Source organism: Symphodus melops, assembly GCF_947650265.1.
Source record: "Symphodus melops genome assembly, chromosome: 7".
Classification (NCBI taxonomy): Eukaryota; Metazoa; Chordata; class Actinopteri; order Labriformes; family Labridae; genus Symphodus; species Symphodus melops.
Genome location: NC_136697.1, coordinates 27,360,790 through 27,382,259, shown reverse-complemented (window position 1 = coordinate 27,382,259; position 21,470 = coordinate 27,360,790). Strand labels below are relative to the sequence as shown.

The following is a 21,470-nucleotide window of genomic DNA, read 5'->3' as shown; positions in this document are numbered from 1 at the left end:
AGGTCGCGGCGACTGCAAAGGACTTTTATGTTACTTCAACTTATCACAGTTTACAATAGATAAACTAAAGATAATAAAAGAAGTAAATTCAGCATTTTAAAGATTTATAATATCAGTGCAACCAAGAATACAACTTCATTATTCTTTAGGCTAAAATATACTTTAATGTCAAAATATAATACAAACAGTAAAGGATTGAAATAAAGTCAGTGTTTATTGTGAGGGCAATGTCAACATGAATGCTGCTACTGTCAAACTGAAACAACAACAACAAACAGACAAAGCTTAGAGTCTGATTTAAACTTTGTACAGTACGAAATAAATGTCTCTTAAATCTCTTTTAGATAACTGAACCTTATCAAACACTAAATCATCTGAGACGGCGAGCTTCGTCAAGCAGGCATCAACAATGTCTGCAATAATACTGAAAATGTAGTGATCAAACACACAGATGTAATAAAGAGATATTTTTCATTCTAAAACTACATTTTATGTTCTAGAAGTTCACTATGTAATATGGGGACGAGGAAATATGGATCAAAACATTTAGGTAAGAAAATGTGTCGTAGTGTTTCTGTGAGCGAAGCTTCATCAGACCTTTTGAAAAAGTCATGTGACCAGATAGTCGTGTGTTTGACTTCAGGGAAAAGGAAGGACTCTGATTTAGTTCTCAGCTCCTGTTTGAACTGCTGGAGTCTGAGTGTGTGGAGAGGAGACATGACTGTCACTGTTCCTCTCTGCAGCATTATTCCAATCTGTCAATCAGTCAAACAACAAAAAACATGAATCAGAAAAAAACAATAGATACTGAAAAGCAATAGAAGAAGAAGAAGAAGAAGAGTTTCTTCAGTAGCATGGAGACATGTTGACTGCAGGAGACGATAACGTCTGTCTTCTTGGAAAACCTTTGACCGTTGTTCAGATACACCAGTCAAAGTGGTTTAACGACACTCTGAGAGGACAAAGACGACACTAGTTAAACTTTAAATAAAGTATATTTGTATACATTCTCCTATGCCACTATTGAGACACAGTTATTAAAACAGAAGTTTTGTGTCTGCCTCCTCCTCCCACCGAGAGGTCACGGTGAAACATAGTTAAAATTTAAATTATGTGTATTCTCCTTCTCCTGTGTCACTATTGCGACACAGTTAGTAATGCAGACGTGTTTGAAGGAAATTGTTTGAATTAAAAAAATAATTTAAAAAAAATTGCATGACCTCTCCAGACCCCGCATCGCGCCCCTGGTTCTTTCCCTCGTTCCATCTTTCCGGCTTCCGGTTTCGAGGGAACATTTTTGAAAAATTGAAAAAAAAAAATCTTAATTTATGAAAGAGCTGAAAGTGCAGAAATAAAAAAGCCCCACACAGCAGAGCACTGATGAGGTTCAGTCACACGTTAAATTCACTGAGTTTAAAATCGCAATTTACAAACACGCAAAACACACAAAAAAAATTTAATTAACACAAATGTTCTGCACAAGGTGTATGGACACATTTACACGCAGGCACATCATTAAAAGAGATCTGTAAAACATTCGTGTGTGTGCGTGTGTGTGTGTGTGTGTGTGTGTGTGTGTGTGTGTGTGTGTGTGTGTGTGTCAGCCGCTAATTGGACTGAATTTCACCGAGCAACAAAAGATCAGGCTCGAAAATTCCAGCTCTAGTTTGTACAGGCTTTGCTTTGTTGTCCCTTCGCCTCTTGTTTGTTCTCTTCTAATGCTGTGTTAACAGTTATCTCTCTCTCTCTCTCTCTCTCTCTCTCTCTCTCTCTCTCTCTCTCTCTCTCTCTTCTTTTAGTCTCTCTCACTTTCTCTTCACGTCGACCATGAAAGGCTTTTATTTGCCCCAAACGTAGCACCGTTACCCCATCTGCTCAGAGGCCAGAACTTATGAGAGACTTCCCACATCCACTCTCTCTCTCTCTCTCTCTCTCTCTCTCTTTCTCTTTTTCTCCCTCACACACACACACACACACACACACACACACACACACACACAGTTTGCAGAAGCCTGTTGGACCGTCGCTATGAACCCCAGACCTTCACTGCAGTCGACCGCTGTCACAACCTTTACCCATGGGAAACTTGTCGTGTCCTGCTGCGCTGCGCCCGGACACACGGTCGGATTCCTCTGTTGAGGGAGGATAGAAAAGCAGGCCAGGATGATGATTGATCTGCAGGGCGCTGAGGACGGTGGAGGAGGAGGAGGAGGAGGAGGAGGAGTCGGCCACCTGGAGGTACTGAGCGCCGAGGAGCTGGAGTGTAAGATCTGCTACTGTGCTTATAATCTGGGGGGTCGCAGGCCAAAGGTGCTCGAGTGCTGCCACCGTCTGTGTGCAAAATGCCTCACTAAGATCCTGGATCTGGGTGAGTCTCCGCCCAACGCCATCGTGTGCCCCTTCTGCCGGTACATCACCCGACTCCTCGGCGAGGCGACGAGCAGCCTGCCAGACGATAGCAACCTGGTCGCAGCGCTGACCCTCCGCAGCAGGAACCAGAGGAACATCCAGGAGACGACCACGGAGCTGCTCCTCAGCCCCCGGCGCCTCAGCTCGCTCTTCGGAAACAACCAACCCGTGACGCTTCCCTCGTCCTCGTCTTCCTCCGCTTCCTCCTCTACCACATACTCCTCCATCCGGGGCTCGCCCAACTTCGTCGTCATCACCATCATGGAGCCTCCGCCGATGCCTGCCGCCGCGCAAGACCTCCAGCTCCACCGACATCCACGCGGATCGCTCGCGTCACATCGGGGCTACCGCTCATCCAGCATGGACTCCATGGCGTCCATCACGCAGAGGTGGACTGTGTGGAACTGCGCCGCCCTCCTGTGCCAGACCTCGGCCCGGGCTCTGGTGTGGGTTCTGGGGCTGCTGTACTTCAGCTCGCTGCCCATGGGTGTCTACCTGCTCATCATGCAGAGGACGGCACTCGGGGTGCTGCTGGTGAGCCTGGTTCCTGCCAGCCTGGTCATGATCATGGTCTACGGATTCTGCCAGTGCGTCTGTCACGAGCTGTGGGACTGCATGCCTCCGTAATGGGACCAGCTGAATGGGGTTTGCTTTGAACATGCCTGACAATGGATCTCCAGAGTTCACTAATGGGGATGTTACTGTGTAACCGACCATGTGAACACTTTATGTAAATGACGAAAGGAGCTCACACAGTTTGGAGCTTTTCCTTGTTATACATGTACATTTGTGCTTTGTTTAGCTTTGTAGCAACTAATAAACTTGGTAGAGCTCAGATGACTAAAAACAACCTTTCCTGTTTCATCTGAATCCTGAAGGTGCTAAAAATGGCGGCCTCTTTGTTAAAGATTGTACTACAGGTATAAAGATGCAGCGACAGTGTATTTAAAGGAGCAATCTGTAAGAAACCTGCTGATTGATTTTATTCCAGACATGAAGGAAACCTGCTGTGTTGAAGCTTCTCTGGCAACAATGCAGCAGCCAGTATGTCCTCCTTCTAACTTTAGATTCTGCTCCTGAATGCTCTGGATCTGATTGGACCAGAGAAGGTAGGCGGGGCTTTGAAGGCCGTTTTGGACGCCCCTGGGTTTGCCAGATATGAGAGCAGTTATCAGGTGAACAGGTGTTGCAGCGATGGAAGCGGGCAGTGGAACTGCTTCAGATAGAAGTGATTGTACCCGAGCTAAAAAGCCTCTGCATGTTTCTAATAAGCTCCAGCAGCAGAAAGCTGCTCAAACTAGGATCAATGTTGGAGATGAAACATGGAGAGAGGTTAGAACGCAGAAAGCTTTACAGACCCATGCAGAGCTGGCTAAACACTGAAGCTACAGTGTCTCTACATGCAGAGCTGGCTAAACACTGAAGCTACAGTGTCCACCACATGCAGAGCTGGCTAAACACTGAAGCTACAGTGTCCACCACATGCAGAGCTGGCTAAACACTGAAGCTACAGTGTCCACCACATGCAGAGCTGGCTAAACACTGAAGCTACAGTGTCCACCACATGCAGAGCTGGCTAAACACTGAAGCTACAGTGTCCACCACATGCAGACCTGTGTGAGAGGAGAGAGGGACAGCTCTCTGTGAGGATTAGAGTTTAGACTGCAGTACTCATTTTAAACACCAGGGGGCAGAGCTACATACTGCTCCTTTAAAGGGAGAACTTTTAAACATATGAGACTGTAATTATCCTGCTACATTACATAAAGGACATTAACAGAGATCTTATTTTTAAAGAGTTATGTTTCTTTAACCAGAAACAACCCAACCATTCATCTCTTTTAAATCCACCAGACCATTCACACTAAGACTCACATTAAGTTGTAAAATAACAAAAAGTACCAGAAATAGATAAAAAAATATATCTGCACAGCATTTTAAAAAGTATTACTTAGCCTTGTTTAAATTGCATATCGCAGAGTTTCTGCAGGTTTTTCTTTCTTGCTTGTGGTGAAGAGGGGCGACGAAGGGTTGGAACCCGAAGGGTTGCTGGTTCAAGTCGAAGTGAGGGGGAACAAAATGTGGAAGCTGGTCTTTGCTGGAGTACTTACAAGACACCGGATCCACAACATCTCTGGTGGGCTTCCTGTGCAGCAACCCCACTCTGACATCTCTCCAACAATGTGTGTTTGTGTGTGTAATCCGGGAATATCTTCTTTATTTACTATTTAAGTTTGAACTTGAAGCAGCAGAGTTCGACTAAAGTGTAGATGGAGTTAAGCTTCTTAGATGTGGCTGAAAGTTGAGAAGGTGAATAATTCTGTTTAGTTTCATGATGAGGCAGGAGAAGAGGGTCACCAGAAACGATGAGGAATAATCAGAGCAGGTTAAACTGCACTGACACGCACTCCTCAGTGTACTCTTTTTAGTGTGTTTGAACCTGAGCCACCAGAGGGCGCTGTTACTGTTCTCACCTCACCCTCCTGCTTTACGGGACATCCTGTTCTCCCAGAGAACATCCAGAGTCATCCAGATCTATCCACGTGTGTCTTTGTCAAACAAAACAAACCAGTTTAAAAAAATAAATAAATCAATAAAAATCCAGATTAGTTCCAGGAATCCAGATCTGAACAGGCGCCTGAAACATGTCGGACAGAACCTGCTCTGCTCCCAGTCAAACTCTCGCAGCCCAGACTGCCGAGTCAAGAGATGACACGGAGTCTGCAGGAGTGTTTACACGAGACATTCAGAGTCCAATGAGACCTTCGTGCTCTCGTTATAACTCACTGTGAAGTGCAAAAGTCAGAGCCGGATCAGTTCTCTGGACCCCTCACCACCCACCCAAGAACCCCTAATCTGTGCTTTGTGCATGTTGACATTCATTCAGAAATATGCACCGTGTATTCATGTGATTCACTGAAATCAATCAAAGCGTGTTATGTTGGCCCTCGAGATGAGAAGAAGAAGAAGATATCCTTCATTAATCCTGCAAGGGGAAGTTTCATGCTACACAGTGAGAGAGGGGGACGCCATTTTTTTTCCATTCATTTTCAATACTGAACCAACACAGTTCAGCTCTCAGTGTAAAATAGTTATATTTGGACCAAAGCACAGAAACACAGATGTTTCATTCATAGCACAGGGGACAGTTTGGAAAGGTGACAAAAAAAAGAGGATATTACGTCCTCTTGAAGTATTTTTCCATCACATCAGATGCTGTTTGAAGTGAATCCATGCAGGATATACAACGATTGTAAGCCTTCCCTTTTTTTTTTACACATAATGCACTCCTGAAGATTTTCAGCTTCCTGGGTCTTTCAGGAGTTTTTTGTGCGATTCTGAACGAGGCTTTGGCGATCTGTTTCATCAGAACATTTTGTCCCCGTTCTTCTTCTTCTCGTCTTGCAGGACATAAACCGTCTTGGTGTTTTCCAGGGTCTGCTCTTGAATCTCAATCTGAGCAAGTGCTTCCCTACAGGGAGTGCAACATCATTTCAGATTCCTTTCAAGTGATGCAATGAACATCCCCACATGTTTGGTGTGAGGGACTTTCTCGTGCAGTGCATGCCAACAAACTCTTCAGTCTGAAACAACAACTTGGAAATTACAAACCAGATGTGTGGCACGGCTGCTTTGCTTTCACACGAAGGAAGTCATGACTTACAGCCCACACCGGTGCTGACCGAAAAGATCGTTCAAACTGACAGATGACAGGAGTTACTGCTCGACCACCGCTTCAATCATTCCTGATGCTTAAAAAAACAGTTACGCTAAAAAGACACAGCCGATGAGGTCGTGTGGGCCAGGAAGTAAAGTTTCCTCCTGAAAGTTTTGGTGGCTTTGCAGCGAGTTATGTAACCACTGTTTCTGTAACGGCTGTGCTTTTACAAAATAGATTGATCTCCTAACGGCAAAATCTGATCTGATCTGTCTGTGAAGTACAGGTATTTACCTCGTAGTGAGTTGGCCTTCAGATATCAGCTTTAGAATAGAAGGCGATGAGAGAGACATGAGACATGAGACATCTGCACAACGAAATTATTTAGCAACAACGGTGCAGCGAAGACAGTAATGTCACTTATTTCTAACAGATTCGAGGGAAAGAGCCGAGACAGGATTCAATTATATATCTTCTTTTTTTTTCTGGGCCATATATCCGTAAATAAAAGTAAAGCAGGACCACTAATGTCAGTGTTATTATTATATGTAGTGTGAAATCTTGTGCGTGTTTACAATGTGGGTGTGTTGTGGCGTTATGGGGATGGCGTGTGTGAGAGCCTTTGTATGTGTGGTTGAATGTTTCTGTGTGTTACGTTTGGTGTTGGACCCGCTCGAAAACAAGATGAGTCCTCTGTCAACACATGTACAATTAACGATGAAACACTCAGCACACAGATTTACAATTGTCACACACACAATTAGATACTGATTAGCATGAATTAGCACATGCAATGACATGTCCACTCATATAGTTTATAGAGACTTACATCTTCAAGTTACTGGCTCTTTTCTCCATTTTTATAATTTGATGTAATTTAATTCTGCACTGTGTGATTTTCTTCTCCTGCTGCTGCTTCATCTACTGCCGTGACACTGTGAATTCCCGGCTGGAGGTGGAGTCCAGAGGAGGAGACACCAGGGGAGGAAGGGAGGGGATTTTTTTCTCTGCCAGAATCCCACTGTGACATCACAAGAGGCGCAGATTGGAAACTGAGCATTTTTCTCTGTGTGCTTTAAGATGTATGCAGACAAACAAACAAAAGACTGGATGAGCTTATTTCACGTTTAGTGGGTCCATAGACACTCAGGTTACCCAAATAAGAGCTAGATATACTTTATTGATCCCGAAAGAAATTCAAGTTTGTTTGTTTTGGGGTTTTTTTCTGATAAAATTAATGTTTAAAAAATTGGATTTTTGTTCTGTCTAGTTGTTGTACATTCACCGCTCATTCTGAGTATTTATTTAATTACATTTTTATTTATTTCACACTGCCCATAGGAAGTGAGTGGAGCTGCTCTCAGCCAATCAGAATCGCGGATCGCAGCTCCGACAACAAACAAAAGATCGAGGCTAGCTGAGCTCATTATGTCGATCCGTCTAGCTTAACGTTAGCTGTCACTTTTTCTCCCCAAAACAACGACGTCCTCCTCTGCCTTTTTAGACATCTACGCGGCAGAAAAGCTCATCTTCCAGTGTCTGTATCTCTGGCTTTATGTGTCAGCTGATGTCAAGCTGTTTCTGCGATCGCTTCAGCTAAACGCGTTAGCCTAGCATAGCTCCTCTGGCTAACCCAGCGAGCCTAGCTTGCTGGCTGCGCCTCCCTTTTAAATAAAAACTTGACGCTGACTCGACACAGGCGGCTCTGAAGTCGAGTCGTAGCCATGTCTGGTCAGTCGTCAGGCTGTGGGTTTCTCATGTCGGTGGTTGTCCACGGAGATTCGGCTCTGAACGAGCAGGAGAAGGAGCTCAACCAGCGGCTGCGGCGGCTCTACCCGGCCGTTAACGAGACCGAGACCCCGCTGCCCCGCTCCTGGAGCCCGAAGGACAAGTTTAGCTACATCGGACTGTCCCAGAACAATCTGCGGGTTCACTATAAAGGTAAGTCCCCCCCCCCCCAGTTTGGCACATCTACCCCCCACCCCCCAACACAAAACACATCCAGCTGCTAACGCCTAGCTAGCTTCAACGGCTAGCGGATCCAAAGCTAAAAACAAAGTATGCTAAGCTAACAGCTAGCAGCAGAGGACATCTTGTAAACCCGAGCAGCCCAAAAAAAATGACCTACAACATCGTTAGCCTCCTCTGCTAAAGCAGTGAACCACTTTAAAACTGTGTAGCTTCTTTTCTGTTATTATTGGAGCCTCGGATGTGTCCTGGTGTTGTTTTAAACAGTGTTGATTTGAAGGATTCATAAACAAACAAACAAACAAAGTGTCACATATTGATCAGAGCAGGTTTAAAGCTCTCTGTGTGGCTTAAAATCCGCTTTATTAGGACAGAATCATGTCAGGTGATCGATTAATGAAAGACAGAGAGAGTCATGATGAGTGTTTACATTAGTAGGCCTTTGTTTGTTTGTTTGTTTGTTGTTGTTAGCAGTGGTTTAATATCAAGCATTAATACTAATAACTATTTCTACAGCACCTTTTAAAACAGCTGTTTACACAGAGCTTTACAGATATAGAACAAATAGATCAACATCCAGTCAAAGAAATAAAAATAAAAATAAAAATAATATAAATACAGAAATACAACAAGCAGTCCATGACGAGGTTAAGTACAGTGATTAGTTTAAAATTAACCAAACTAGATAGATAGATAGATAGATAAAAAGACATAAGTTACAATAAACATTAAACACTAAACCTCTGTCCCCCTCCCTTCAGTATTTAATAAACCCAAAACAAGATGTAGGAGGCTCCCTATATGACTCAGAATAACCAAATTAAAGCTGTGCAATTAAAAATAGGCTCATGCATAATAAATGATGTATAATATATATATATATATATATATATTATAAAGAAATGTACAGAACCTGAGAACATATGTTCTTTAAAGCTGTAAACAGTTGAGGAGGCTCAGAAACAAAGAGGGAGGGTCGACGTCACGTCACAGGCTGATGGAGAAATGAATAAGATGTGTGTGACCTGTGAACACACACACACACACACACACACACACACACACTCGGAGCAGAGAGGTTAATGTGTGGAGGGGTGACGGGTGTGTTCAGGCTCGCTAAAGGTTTTATTATTTCTTCTAGAAAAGTCTGGAGTTTAAATAAAGGTGTTCCTGTGCTTGTTGGGTGTGTTCGGCCGTCTGCACACACACACACACTTCCTGCTTACAGCTCGCTCGCTCTCTCTCTCTTTCTTTCAGCAGGTATGCTGCAGATGTTCCGTGTGTGTGTGTGCGTGTGTGTTAATCATCCCCACAAAAAAACCCTGCTGACACAGCTGTACTTGTTTTTTTACGCCTCCTGTCAGGCTGGTTGAATGTGAAGGTTAAAGCTGGAATATGAGGTCATCTGTGATTTAATGCAGTCGTCACTTCAGAGCTGCGCTGACGTCGGGCTGAGCGTCGTCGTCGCTCGCTCGCTTTTCTTCCTTCAGTTTATGATTTTAATTTGAAGAAAATCCAGGAAGGGTTCCCATCTAGATCTGGACCATTAACAATTTAAATGTACAAGATAGCACATGTTAGCGTTAGCGAGGGTCGTTAGCCGCCGGTCCAACAGAAAGCAGACCAACACACACACACACACACACACACACAACCTTCATTTGTTTGTGTGTGTGTATGTGTGTGTGTGTGTGTGTGTGTGTGTGTGTCAGCGCGGGATTCAGACAAATGAAACGTAGGATCTTTATATCGGGCTTCAGAGTGAACGCAGCGCTCTGTCACAGCGGCGGCGTGAAACAGGCGGTCGATGTTCCTCACCGAAGTTTCTGTTGGACGAGCTGATGACGACAGTTCACTCATCAGACGCTTTTACCCAAACGCCAGCGAGCCAGACGGACACGAGGGAGGAGGAGCCAGAGACGGGAAGAGCAAATGATCATCTTTGAGTCAGGCGCTGACAGGAAGTGACCACAGGCACTGGCAGGAAGGGATCAGAGGCACTGACAGGAAGGGATCAGAGGCGCTGACAGGAAGTGACCACACGCACTGACAGGAAGTGACCACAGGCGCTGACAGGAAGGGATCAGAGGCACTGACAGGAAGTGACCACACGCGCTGACAGGAAGGGATCAGAGCTCTTGAGAGCCGTAATCAGGATAGAAACCATCTTCAAATTATCTTTATCAAACTAAACCGTCATCATCATCGTTAAAGGTGTTCATGAAGCTGAACGATAAACAGACGCGATGAGAGAAGTCGACGAGTCAAAGTGACACACACACACACACACACACACACACACACACACACGTGCGTTTGTATTCGGCGCAGTCACAGAGTCGCCTTGAAGTCATGGAACCCGTCAGATCGTTGTCGAGTGTTTCCTCTTCTTTCTTTTTCTAAACCGTCTTCAGGATTTCTGAATAAGAGGCCGCCACGCCGCCGCCCTTCATCTCTCCCGCTGGTTTAGACCCTCACGCGATGCAGACCGTGACCCCCCGTCACTGACAGTGATGTAGAGCAGAGCTGAGTGAAGGTGGAGGGAGCGTGCTGATCATGTGACCATGTTTGTAGTCCTCAGAGCGGTCTGGTTACTTCCTGTGTACGTTGCTCCATCTCCTTTTACTTTATGGGTTCTTCTTCCATATTCTGGGGCGTCATTAAGCTCCGCCCCTGCACGCTCGAGCGTGAAGAGAAGAGGCTGAGCGGGCTGTGATCACTCGACGTATGTGAGCCTTTATTCAAATCTGTCCGGGGGACAGCAGATGAAAATTAGCCTTTTGGCTAACTATGTTTTTTTTTTTTTAAATCCAAGGTCCCGTTAAAATAAATACCGTAAATTCCGTACTATTGAGCGCACCTGGATATAAGCCGCACCGGCTAAAAATAAGTAAATAAATGTATTTGTACATATATAAGCCGCACTTGATTATAAGCCGCAGGTGTCCACGCTATAACAAGAGCTATTTACACAGACGTAGGCTACCGGTAACATCCGCAAATACTGTAGCGTCCGTACGGACGTTAAAGGACGACGAGAGCGTTCAAATAATAACTTAATAACCCGATCACTGTCGGCCGTGACCACGCCGTTTACAGCAGAGAGCAACACATAACTTGCCGTAACAATCCAACTCTCTCCCCCAGCGTTCTCTCATACAGCCACTCAACACGTTCTCGCTGGTGCATTCACTGACTCTCCACATAATCGGAATTATGAACACATTATCAACTACTGACTTTACAACATGAACCGTTACAATACGAAGCCTAGCCGACGGTGTCTGTAACACGGCTGATGAAAAAGATGACCGTAGTATATTTCACAAGAAAAAGTCCATCCATTCACTGCCTCAGAATGACTTCATTACTCACTTCCTCAGTCTCTGTTGTCGCTGTCAGTGTCATCTTAACGTGCAGCAGCTCTGTTAGCTTCTTTGACAGCCAGGTCGATCGCCTTTAACTTGAAAGCTGCATCATATGTATTTCTCCGTGTGTTTTCCATCATGAGGGTGCGTGCATGAAGCGCAAAATGACTGATATTAAGATCCGACGTGACGAAGTCAAATGTTTTTGCGGCAGAAGCTCATTGTCCCCCATAAAAAATCCATGCATTAGCCGCACCGGAGTAGAAGCCGCAGTCCTCGAAGTGTGAGAAAAAAGTAGCGGCTTATAGTCCGGAATTTACGGTAAACGAGATAAATGACCACAGATAATGGTCGCTGACAGGCGTAGATTGTGTTTGGCGTTGTTGACGAGTCGACTGAGAGCGAGGCTGAATGACGTTGGAGAAAGTGGACACGATTTGTCGGACCCTTTCCTGGTCTCTCTCTCTCTTTTTTTTTTTTTTTTTACTTTTTTTTTAATTTATTTTTTTTAAATATCTCGGGGTTCGGCGTGCTCTCTGGCGCTGGCTGGATGTACAAGCTTTCTTGACGCTTCGTCTCATGAACTTCTTGGTTTCAACAGTGGCGTGCCGTTTAGCGCCCTCTGCAGGATAATCCTGAGATGACTGCGTGCGACACACCTGAACCCCTTCATGATCTGAAGTTTTGGACACAGACAGCGATGAAGCACTGCGTGTGTGTCTATAACATGAAGATCATCATCGTCGGTCGACTTTAAACAAACGTCGGCTTCACAGAAACCTCCGGAGGAGGAGGAGGAGGAGGAGGAGGGGGAGGAGTCACAGCGTCTCAGGAGACGAAGAGCGAGGGCGCTCATGAAAAGTCGTCCCGTTAAACGTCTTTGTGCTTCAGCCTGAATCTCAAAGGACATTTTGACTTCTGTTTAAAGTTCAAATTCCACCAACATGCAAATATTTCTCCTGATGTTCACTCCACACGTCGGCCTCAGATCATCCTGAAACAATATTGGAACAAGCTCGTATCTCCTTCTGGCTGTTTACTCGTCACGCCGCAGCGCCGGCGCCGCCTGAGGTCAAACTATTAAAACCCTGTGAACGGTGTGAGCGGACGGATGGCGAGGTGCGCCCTCTTCTGTGCGCGGAGCAGCTGCGGCGCGGTGTCAGGCGTCTCTTTAACGGGAAGGTCAGAGGTCGATCTGCAGCTCCTGCTCTGACGTGACCCTTGACCTCCAGCTGTTGAAGCGGCGGTGGCGTGACCTTCGGCTGCAGCCGTCAGCGTGTGAATCTTTCCACGTGTGTGTGTTTTCATACGTTTCTCCTGTTTGTGTGTCTTCCCCTGTAGGTCACGGAAAAACCCCTAAAGATGCCGCCTCTGTACGGGCCACGCACCCCATCCCGGCGGCGTGCGGCGTTTACTACTTCGAGGTGAAGATCATCAGCAAAGGCCGAGACGGGTAAGAGAACGATCACTGAGACCACCAGCAATGTAGCCTAGCAATGTAGCCCAGCAATGTAGCCTAGCAACGCGCCGCTAGATGGCGCCGTAGCTCCGGTCATCGGCCGCACTTTGACCTGGAAGTTAGCAACAGGACAGAGGAGGAATGGCGTCCCACAGAGCGCCGCAGTCTGACACGTCGAGCCAGAGTGATGGGCAGCTCGTGTTAGCAGTGTTCATTTTAGCCAAATTCTACCCACAATGCTTTGCAGTTCACTTCCCTTGTTTGAGTACTGAACGCGTGCTCACCCGCTGCGAGCCGACCTCTGATGACCTGATGACCTCTGATGACCTCGGAAGTGAACTCACTTGACCCCTCAGGTCCTCTCAGACTCGGTCTGTGTCGGGGGGTCAGAAAGGTTCAGACCAGTTCAGTCTGGACTAACATGCTGATCCACATCCAGTGACTGCTCACTCGGTGATCGTTGTGTCGTGCCTGGTTGACTTTGTGTGATGACACACTTTATTATCATCATGTGACCTCTGACCTTTCATCAGACGGACTGTTCTGTGCTGCGAATGATTTGACCTCACTGCACCTTTCACGGCGTCATCGAGGCAGGAAGTGAAGCTCCATTAAAACTAAAATGTAAACTTATGGCCTTTCACAATAAAAGTATCGTATTGCCGTAGCTTTCAGGGACTTTTATTTTGAAAGTGTGAAATTGGAACTGGATTACTTGCTCAGCTGTCGCGTCAGGGATGTTGAGATTCATCCGCTCAGGAGGACGCCGGTGTGACATCTTTTTAAAGCAAGCAGCTCAAGAACGTCACGCCGCCATCTTTCCTCGCTCCGAGTTCAGACTGAAGTCACCTGAACCGAAAACAGCGAGTGAAGCTGTGAAGTGACGCTGATCTCTCGTCTGCAGGAGCTCCATGTTTGTTTTTGTAATTTTGAATTTTCCTTCTTTTCTGTCCGCTCTTCTAAACTCTCACCTGGTCTTTTCTTTTTTTTGCCTCACAGGTACATGGGCATCGGCCTCTCCGCTCAGGGTGTAAACATGAACAGACTCCCCGGTAAGATGACACTGTGTGTGTGTGTGTGTGTGTGTGTGTGTGTGAGATATGGAAGTCTCTTTATAAAGGCAATGCTCCTCCTCGGCTGCGTTGGTTTAAACGCCGTGAGATTCTGCAGGTTCGACCCTTGATGTGTGAACCTGCTGGCACGCCGCTGGCACACGTTCAGACGGGCGCCGTCTCTCGCTCTCTCTCTCTCTCTCTCGGTTATCAGGCCGAGCAGAGAACTGGACCCACCCCACAGCTCGGAGATAACAGGAGGCCCCGAGCAGAGCGCACACACACGAGTGAACACTCTCTAATAGTGAAGAACACATGCAGAGTGATAGATAGATTATTGATCACTTTAGTGACATCAGAGTGGCGCTCTGATGTCACTGATGTTTAAAGAGTTCAGCCAGTTAAGTCACAGCGTTCAGACAGCCCGGAGGACGGCTGTGCTGCTGCAGAGGCTCCTCCTCTTCCTGCTCCTCTTCTTCCTCCTGCTCCTCCTCCTCTTCTTCTTCCTCCTGCTCCTCCTCCTCTTCCTGCTCCTCTTCTTCCTCCTGCTCCTCCTCCTCTTCTTCTTCCTCCTGCTCCTCCTCCTCTTCTTCTCTTCTCCTCCTCCTCCTCTTCCTCCTCCTTCTTCTTCCTCCTGCTCCTCCTCCTGCTCCTCTTCTTCTTCCTGCTCCTCCTCCTCTTCTTCCTCCTGCTCCTCTTCCTGCTCCTCCTTCTCCTCCTCCTCTTGCTCCTCCTTCCTCAGAAGAACATGCTCGGTGGACGCTCGCTCCCTGACCACGTCCCAGCGTGACCACTATCTGAGTATCAGGTGATGATTGGCTCCTCAGGTTGACCATCAGCCTGCTGACACGCTTCACGCTCGCCGCTCCAGACTGGCTGAGACACAAACGTCTCTCCTCCCTCACGAGGTCACGACCCCTCTGCGTTTAAAGAATCCTGTCTCCCGCAGCACACACGCCAGCTAGTCCTCCGTTACCATAGCAACCTGCCTTCGTTCCTCTCGTCACAGAAGCTCGATATGATTTGTGATCCGACTCGTGAAGTTACACGCGGATGTTCGTCTCTCTCGCGGTTTCTGGAACCTTCTGTTCTGTTTTCGCTCATGTTGTTATTTTCTTTTAAATCGCTCAGGTTGGGACAAGCACTCATACGGTTACCACGGAGACGACGGCCACTCCTTCTGCTCGTCCGGCACCGGGCAACCCTACGGACCCACGTTTACGACGGGCGACGTGATTGGCTGCTGCGTTAACCTCATCAACAACACCTGCTTCTACACAAAGAACGGCCACAGCTTAGGTAACGCTCCGCCTCTCCCATTGGTTGACTTGAGTGGCAGGAGGGGGAGGGGCTTAATCCTGGTTAACCTCCATATTCTTATGAAGTGAGCGCCAGTTTGTGTCCTCGGCGTGTTTGTAGAAATATGAAGCGCTGACGTTTCTCTCTCTCTCTCTCTCTGCAGGTATCGCCTTCACAGACCTCCCAGTGAGTACACACTTCAGCTTCTGTGTGTGTGTGTGTGTGTGTGTGTGTGTGTGTGTGTGTGTGTGTGTGTGTGTGTGTGTGTGTGTGTGTGTGTGTGTGTGTGTGTGTGTGTGTGTGTGTGTGTGTGTGTGTGTGTGTGTGTGTGTGTGTGTGTGTGTGTGTGTGTGTGTGTGTGTGTGTGTGTGTGTGGAGGAGGTTTGATATCTGGTGTTTGTGACCGTCTGCTCAGACGTGAAGGTGACGTCACACTTCCACGAAAGAGAGAGAGAGGCGGGTTGACCTGGATCACAGCTCCTGTACACGCCCCAAAGCAGCTGATCTGATTGACAGGTGGGCGGGGCTTAACCCCCCCCCCCCCCCCCGAGTGAAGATGAGACAGCATTTCCAGCACAGAGACCGCCTCCGATGGGAGTCCAGCGCCCCCCTGCTTCATCCTCTAATATTTACAGTCTCTGGTTTCAAGGCCACAGGCCGTGTGTGTGTGTGTACATGTGTGTGTGTGTGTGTGTACGTGTGTGTGTGTACATGTGTGTGTGTACGTGTGTGTGTGTGTGTCAGGTTTTTGTCTCCAGCTGGAAGAGAAGCAGGAAGAATATTTAATGAGATATGAAAACAGACGCGAGTGTGTTTGTCTGAACAGGATGATGAACGAGCGACACTCAGCTCCCAGGCTTGTGTGTGTACATGTGTGTGTACGTGTGTGTGTACGTGTGTGTGTGTGTGTGTGTGTGTGTGTGTGTACGCCTCCAAATGAGCATTAATTCAAATGACATTCATGCATCCATTAACAGTGAGATGTGAGGGACGCTCTTGTTCGCTCCTCTTTTTGCTCGTTGGAAGAAAAAACAAAGTGGGCCGTCTGTTCTTCAGAGTTTCTTTGAGACTCCGGCTCAACAACAAGAATCCACTGAGCAGAAAACAGACAGACATTCAAGTTCCTCCAGAGCGCTGGAGTGCGTCACCTCGGCGCCGCTGACCTCCGAGGTTACTGGATCATAACAAAACAAGACGACTCTTAAAGAGACAGACGCACAAACGACGATTATTTATCCCCTCAGTGATCTATCATCTCCTCTCGACTCGCTCGCCCTCGGTCCTCTCTCTCCCAGCCAAGGTGTTTTTAGAAGGTAGCCAGGTCAAACCCGGCGCTGGACGCCGCCGACGCTCGCCAAGAGTGTCCACCATCAGTCTGTGCACAAACGTCCTGAAACTGCAGATACAGCAAGTTTGAAGCTGCTTCAGTCTCTTTTCCTGATGTCCTGTTTTTATTTTAATTTTTTTCACTCGTCCATTTCCTCTCTCTCTCTCTCTCTCTCTCTCCCCCTCTCTCTCTCTCTCTCTCAGCCTAACCTGTACCCGACGGTGGGTCTTCAGACTCCGGGCGAGGTGGTGGACGCGAACTTCGGCCAGCACCCGTTCGTGTTCGACATCGAGGACTACATGCGCGAGTGGAGGACGAAGATCCAGGCGCAGATCGACCGCTTCCCCATCGGAGAGCGCGAGGGCGAGTGGCAGTCCATGATCCAGAAGTACGTTCAGCCGCCTGCTGCCGGGGGGGGAGTCCAGATTGAGCCCCCCCCCCTTCAGAGAGCAGGAGACTCGGTTTCTCTTCCTGCCCTGATGGGATTAGCTCTGTGTTGCTATGATTACTTGTCCTGAATGGATTTAATCTCCATTTGATGCGGATTGGGCTCGAGGGAGGGAGGGAGGGAGGGGGGAGCCGTCGCCTCGCTCCCCGGGATTGAAAACAGGAAGTTCGTAAGCTCACGTCAGATTGATGGAGGGGGAAGAATTATCGTCTTTTTATAGGGCGGCAGCGACACCGTGGTCACTCGGGATCACAAATCTGTCAGCGGCGGGCGGCGAGCAGTTTGAATTGATTCATTCTGTCTTGTGTTTAAATGAAATCAATCCGGAAGTGTAGAGTCCTGCAGTTCACCCGGTGTCCACTAGAGGCCGATAATGAGAGCGGTGTTGTGGTTCTGGTTCTTTTGATGTCTCTGCAGGATGGTGGCTTCCTACCTGGTGCATCACAGCTACTGTGCCACCGCCGAAGCCTTCGCCAAGTCCACGGACCAGGCCGTGCACGAGGAGCTGGCCTCCATCAAAAACAGACAGAGTGAGTTCTTCTGTGCCGCCATGTTTTCACGAGAGAGAGAGACAGAGAGCGAGCGAGCGAGCGAGCGAGCTAACAGAACTGTTGGTTTGCAGAGATCCAGAAGTTGGTGTTGTCGGGTAGGATGGGCGAGGCCATCGAGACCACCCAGCAGCTCTACCCCAACCTCCTGGAGAGGAACCCGGACCTCCTCTTCATGCTCAAGTAAGACCGTGTGTGTGTGTGTGTGTGTGTGTGTGTGTGTGTGTACAGATAGATCAGCAGAGAGATATACACTTTGTCCACAGGGGGCGCCAAAAGCAACCTCACAGGAGCTTTAACTCGAGTGACAGGAAATATTCTTTATGTTCCATTTGATCTAAAATGTCGCTCTTCTTTTCCCTTTTTTTATTTTGCATGATTCCTTCCTCTTCCCCCTCCTCTGTCCCCCCCTCCTCCTCCTCTGTCCCCCCCCTCCTCGTCCTCCTCGTCCTCCTCGTCCTCCTCCTCTCCCGCGTCCTCAGGGTGAGACAGTTCATCGAGATGGTGAACGGCACGGACAGCGAGGTCAGGTGTCTGGGCGGTCGTAGCCCCAAGTCTCAGGACAGCTACCCCGGCTCCCCGCGGCCCTTCAGCAGCCCCGGCCACAAAGCCAGCAGCTCCCAGCCCTACCTGCCAGGTACGCTCCAACCAATCAGCACAGAGACCTGGAGCCCCGCCCCCTCCGACTCTGCTCAGCAAAGTCAACACGTTTATCTTTGAAACGCCGATCAGCGACTCGCCTGTTTTTTGAGTCCACATGTCGGCGAGTAGTTTTTAAAAACGTCCTCTGTTACCATGGCAACAGAAATACAAGCGGCGACGCCTCATATTTGTTCATGTCTAGTTTTTAATTTTCAAAGAATTGAAATAAAAGTTTAAGTTCAGTTGTTCGAGGTCGTTTTTTTTTTTTTTTAAATGTCTCTTTTTTTTTTTTGTCTTCAGGGTTCGACAGTAACTGCTGTAACGGCGTGACGTCCAATAAGAGCCACAGCTCCTCCCCCCACAGTCACAAGCCCTGCCCCCCGGGCTCTGGCTCCGCCCTCCAGGCGTCGGACGTCAGCGTCAACGGGAGCCGCAGCCAGCAGCCCATCACCAGGTACGATGCTACCGAGAGGTCAAAGGTCAAATGCTCCAATCGTCCGTCCGTTCTTAAATCAAACGCCGGATGTTTGTTTTCTCGCCTCAGCAGCGACGTGGACATGGAGGTCGACCACTTCACCAACGGCGTGACAGAATCGTCCTCCAACGGTTTCCTCAACGGCAGCTCCAAGCACGCCGCCGAGCCGGACGACTGTGACGCAGACATGGGTGGGTGGAGCCTGCGTTTGGACGTGGTCGCTCACGTGTCTCATTTTAACTTGATGCATCCTCACTTTTCTTTTTTCTTTTTTTTTCCAAACGTGCGACCCGGCCCCCCCGGCGGCGCCGCAGAGGTGGAGTCGGCTCAGTCCAAGAGGCAGCTGTGCGGCGGGAGCCAGGCGGCCATCGAGAGAATGATCCACTTCGGCAGGGAGCTCCAGAGCATGAGCGAACACCTGCGCCGCGAGTGTGGCAAGAACTCGACCAACAAGAAGATGCTCAAGGTAAAAAAAACAAAACGCCACCTCGTGGTCGTTCTGTGGCGAGGACGCTCCTCCTGAACCGTTTTTGTTGTTGTCTCTGCTGCAGGACGCGTTCAGCCTGCTCGCCTACTCAGACCCGTGGAACAGCCCGGTGGGCTACCAGCTGGACGCCATCCAGAGAGAGCCGGTCTGCTCCACGCTCAACAGTGCAATATTAGGTACGTCTGCGCCGCCGTTTTCATTTCGTCACACGACCTCGGACTTAAGAACGCCTTTCTGGTCCTTCGCCAAAGCGCCTCCCCGACTGACCTGCCTCCTCTCGTCTTCTTTCAGAGACTCACAACCTGCCCAAGCAGCCGCCGCTGGCTCAGGCCGTGGGTCAGGCCGCCCAGTGCCTCGCCATCATGGCTCGAACTGGCAGCGGCTCCTGCGCCTTCGCCTCCGTGGACGATTACCTGCACTAGCCCTGTGTTTCTCACACACACGCACACACACACACACACACACACACACACACACACACACACACACACACACACACACACACACACAGCGGACCCGTCCAGAAGCGGCTCCCCACGCCCTCCTCCATGAGTCTCGTCCCATTAGCCGAGGACGCGCTCCTCCACGCCGTAGCGACTAAGTAGGAAGTTAACCTCTTCACTCGCTTCTTGTTCCGCTTTTACCGATTGGCACCAACGCCGCCGAGGGTCAGGAGTCGTTTCTGGGCGGGTCACACACACACACACACACACACACACACTCGCCCATCACCTCCCTCTCCATCTTAAGTATAAAATCTACGCCTCCGCCTCGGTTTGGCCTCATGAATCCCGCCTCCAGCCGCCCGAGGCGCTGCGTTCTGACTGACTGACAGCGTGGGTGCCAAACCAGGAGTAGCCGACTTGAAAACCCTCGGGGGGGGGGGGGGGGGGGCACAGACTCCCCGCCTCCCCGTGTACCGGAGGAGGATCAGAACCAGGATCTACAGACTGATGAAAAAAACCCTGGTTGGATGTTAACTGTTCAAAAGAGAAGAGAAAAAAAATCAACAGGAAGCGGACGAGCGGCCGCCACGAGCGCCCCCCCCCCCCCCCCCCCCCCCCTTTAACGCGGTCCTTTCCTGGCTCGCCACACACACATATTACACGCAAACACAGGCCGACGCTGGAAAGCGGGACTGGAGTTCCCTGAAGGAGGGGCTCCGCCTCTGGCCGACGCAGCGAGGCGCCGCGAGGCACTGCTCCCCCCCCCCCCCTCTCCCCTTGGACCCCGCCCGCCCTCCACTCACTTCAGGACTGTGGCGGAGATTTGTGTGACGCATGTGGACTTCAAAGAAGCCAGAGAGAATCTTGACTCAAAAGTTCCTTGTTTTTAATCCTTTGTTTTGTTTTTGTTTCACCGGGCGGCGTGGGAGGGAGGGAGGGTGGGGGGGGGGAACGTTGGCGTGGGAGGGAGCGGGGGGGGGGAACGTTGGCGTTGGCATGGGAGGGGGCGTGGGCGGTTGCCTGGCTCTTGTTTTGTTTTTAGTTTTTTCCAGGTTTACAAGGCATGGTGCGGACGACTATTATTATTATTATTATTATTATTATTATTATTATTATAATTATAATGATCATTATATTAATTATTGTTACTTGCATTCACAGTATATTTGTTCAGCGCCAGCGAGAGGAAGTTCTGATAATAAAGCCCCTCCCCCTCCCCCCCCCTCCCCCCCCGTGACCAGCGTGTGTACATGTTAACGTTTATATATGAATTTAACAAAAAGGAATTATATCAATAGAGTGAGATATTTAGTTATCAAATGAAAGGAAAACAACAAAAACAATCCCACAATGCTTTGCACCGACTCCTGAAGCGTGCTGCTTGTTTCCCCGTCTTTACACGTTTTTTTTTTTTCCTGTTCCCTGATTGGTCGACCTGCAGCGACCTCTGACCCCGTTTTACTTGTTAAAAAAAAGAAAAAAGAAGAAGAACCGAGCCGTACGGCAGGTTTGATGCAAAATGTTGTTGATCTTTATTTTCGTATCGACGTCACACGAAGAACTCAGGAGCCAATAACGTCCCTCCGTTCCTCCTCGACCACACGGCCTCGCTCTTTTTGGGGTTTTTTCGTCAGCGGTGCAGCGGCGAGGTTGTTTTGTTTTGTTTTTTCAGATTTGAGCTCTGAAATTCTCTCATTTCCGTTTGTTTTCCAAAAAGAAGGAAACGTCGTGGTCGTTTTCCTGCTCAGGTGGTCGGCGTGCTCCAGCTCGCACTGATTCACCGTTTTGTTTTTGGGGGGGGGGAGAGGAGGGGGGGGGGTTTAGCTCGTGTTCAGATTTATTGACTGGCTGCACTCGTCTCTTTGGTTTCAGTCGATGTTCTTG

At 48.6% G+C, this 21,470-nt stretch overlaps 2 protein-coding genes across 3 annotated transcripts; both read left to right on the top strand.

Moving 5' to 3' along the window:
* Nucleotides 1–2,060: 2,060 nt before the first annotated feature.
* On the top strand, nt 2,061–3,036 carry rnf182 (ring finger protein 182; the record flags this gene model as incomplete). The annotated part of the gene is made up of 1 exon (XM_079348357.1): nt 2,061–3,036. The coding sequence occupies exon 1, from the start codon at nt 2,164–2,166 to the stop codon at nt 3,034–3,036; it is 873 nt and encodes a 290-aa protein (XP_079204483.1). The 5' UTR covers nt 2,061–2,163.
* Nucleotides 3,037–7,413: 4,377 nt separating this feature from the next.
* ranbp9 (RAN binding protein 9) lies at nt 7,414–19,861 on the top strand. Of its 2 annotated transcripts, none has more exons than XM_079348316.1 (14): nt 7,414–8,008; nt 12,745–12,856; nt 13,862–13,914; nt 15,046–15,213; nt 15,377–15,399; nt 16,744–16,928; nt 17,406–17,518; nt 17,611–17,719; nt 18,019–18,173; nt 18,479–18,632; nt 18,726–18,844; nt 18,968–19,119; nt 19,205–19,316; nt 19,432–19,861. In XM_079348316.1, exons 1-14 carry the CDS (start codon nt 7,792–7,794, stop codon nt 19,560–19,562), a joined length of 1,803 nt encoding a protein of 600 aa, XP_079204442.1. In that variant the 5' UTR covers nt 7,414–7,791; the 3' UTR covers nt 19,563–19,861. The 2 variants fall into 2 exon arrangements, with proteins under 2 accessions (XP_079204442.1, XP_079204441.1); XM_079348315.1 differs by having other exon boundaries at nt 7,416–8,008; nt 18,723–18,844.
* The last annotated feature ends 1,609 nt before the right edge of the window (nt 19,862–21,470 follow it).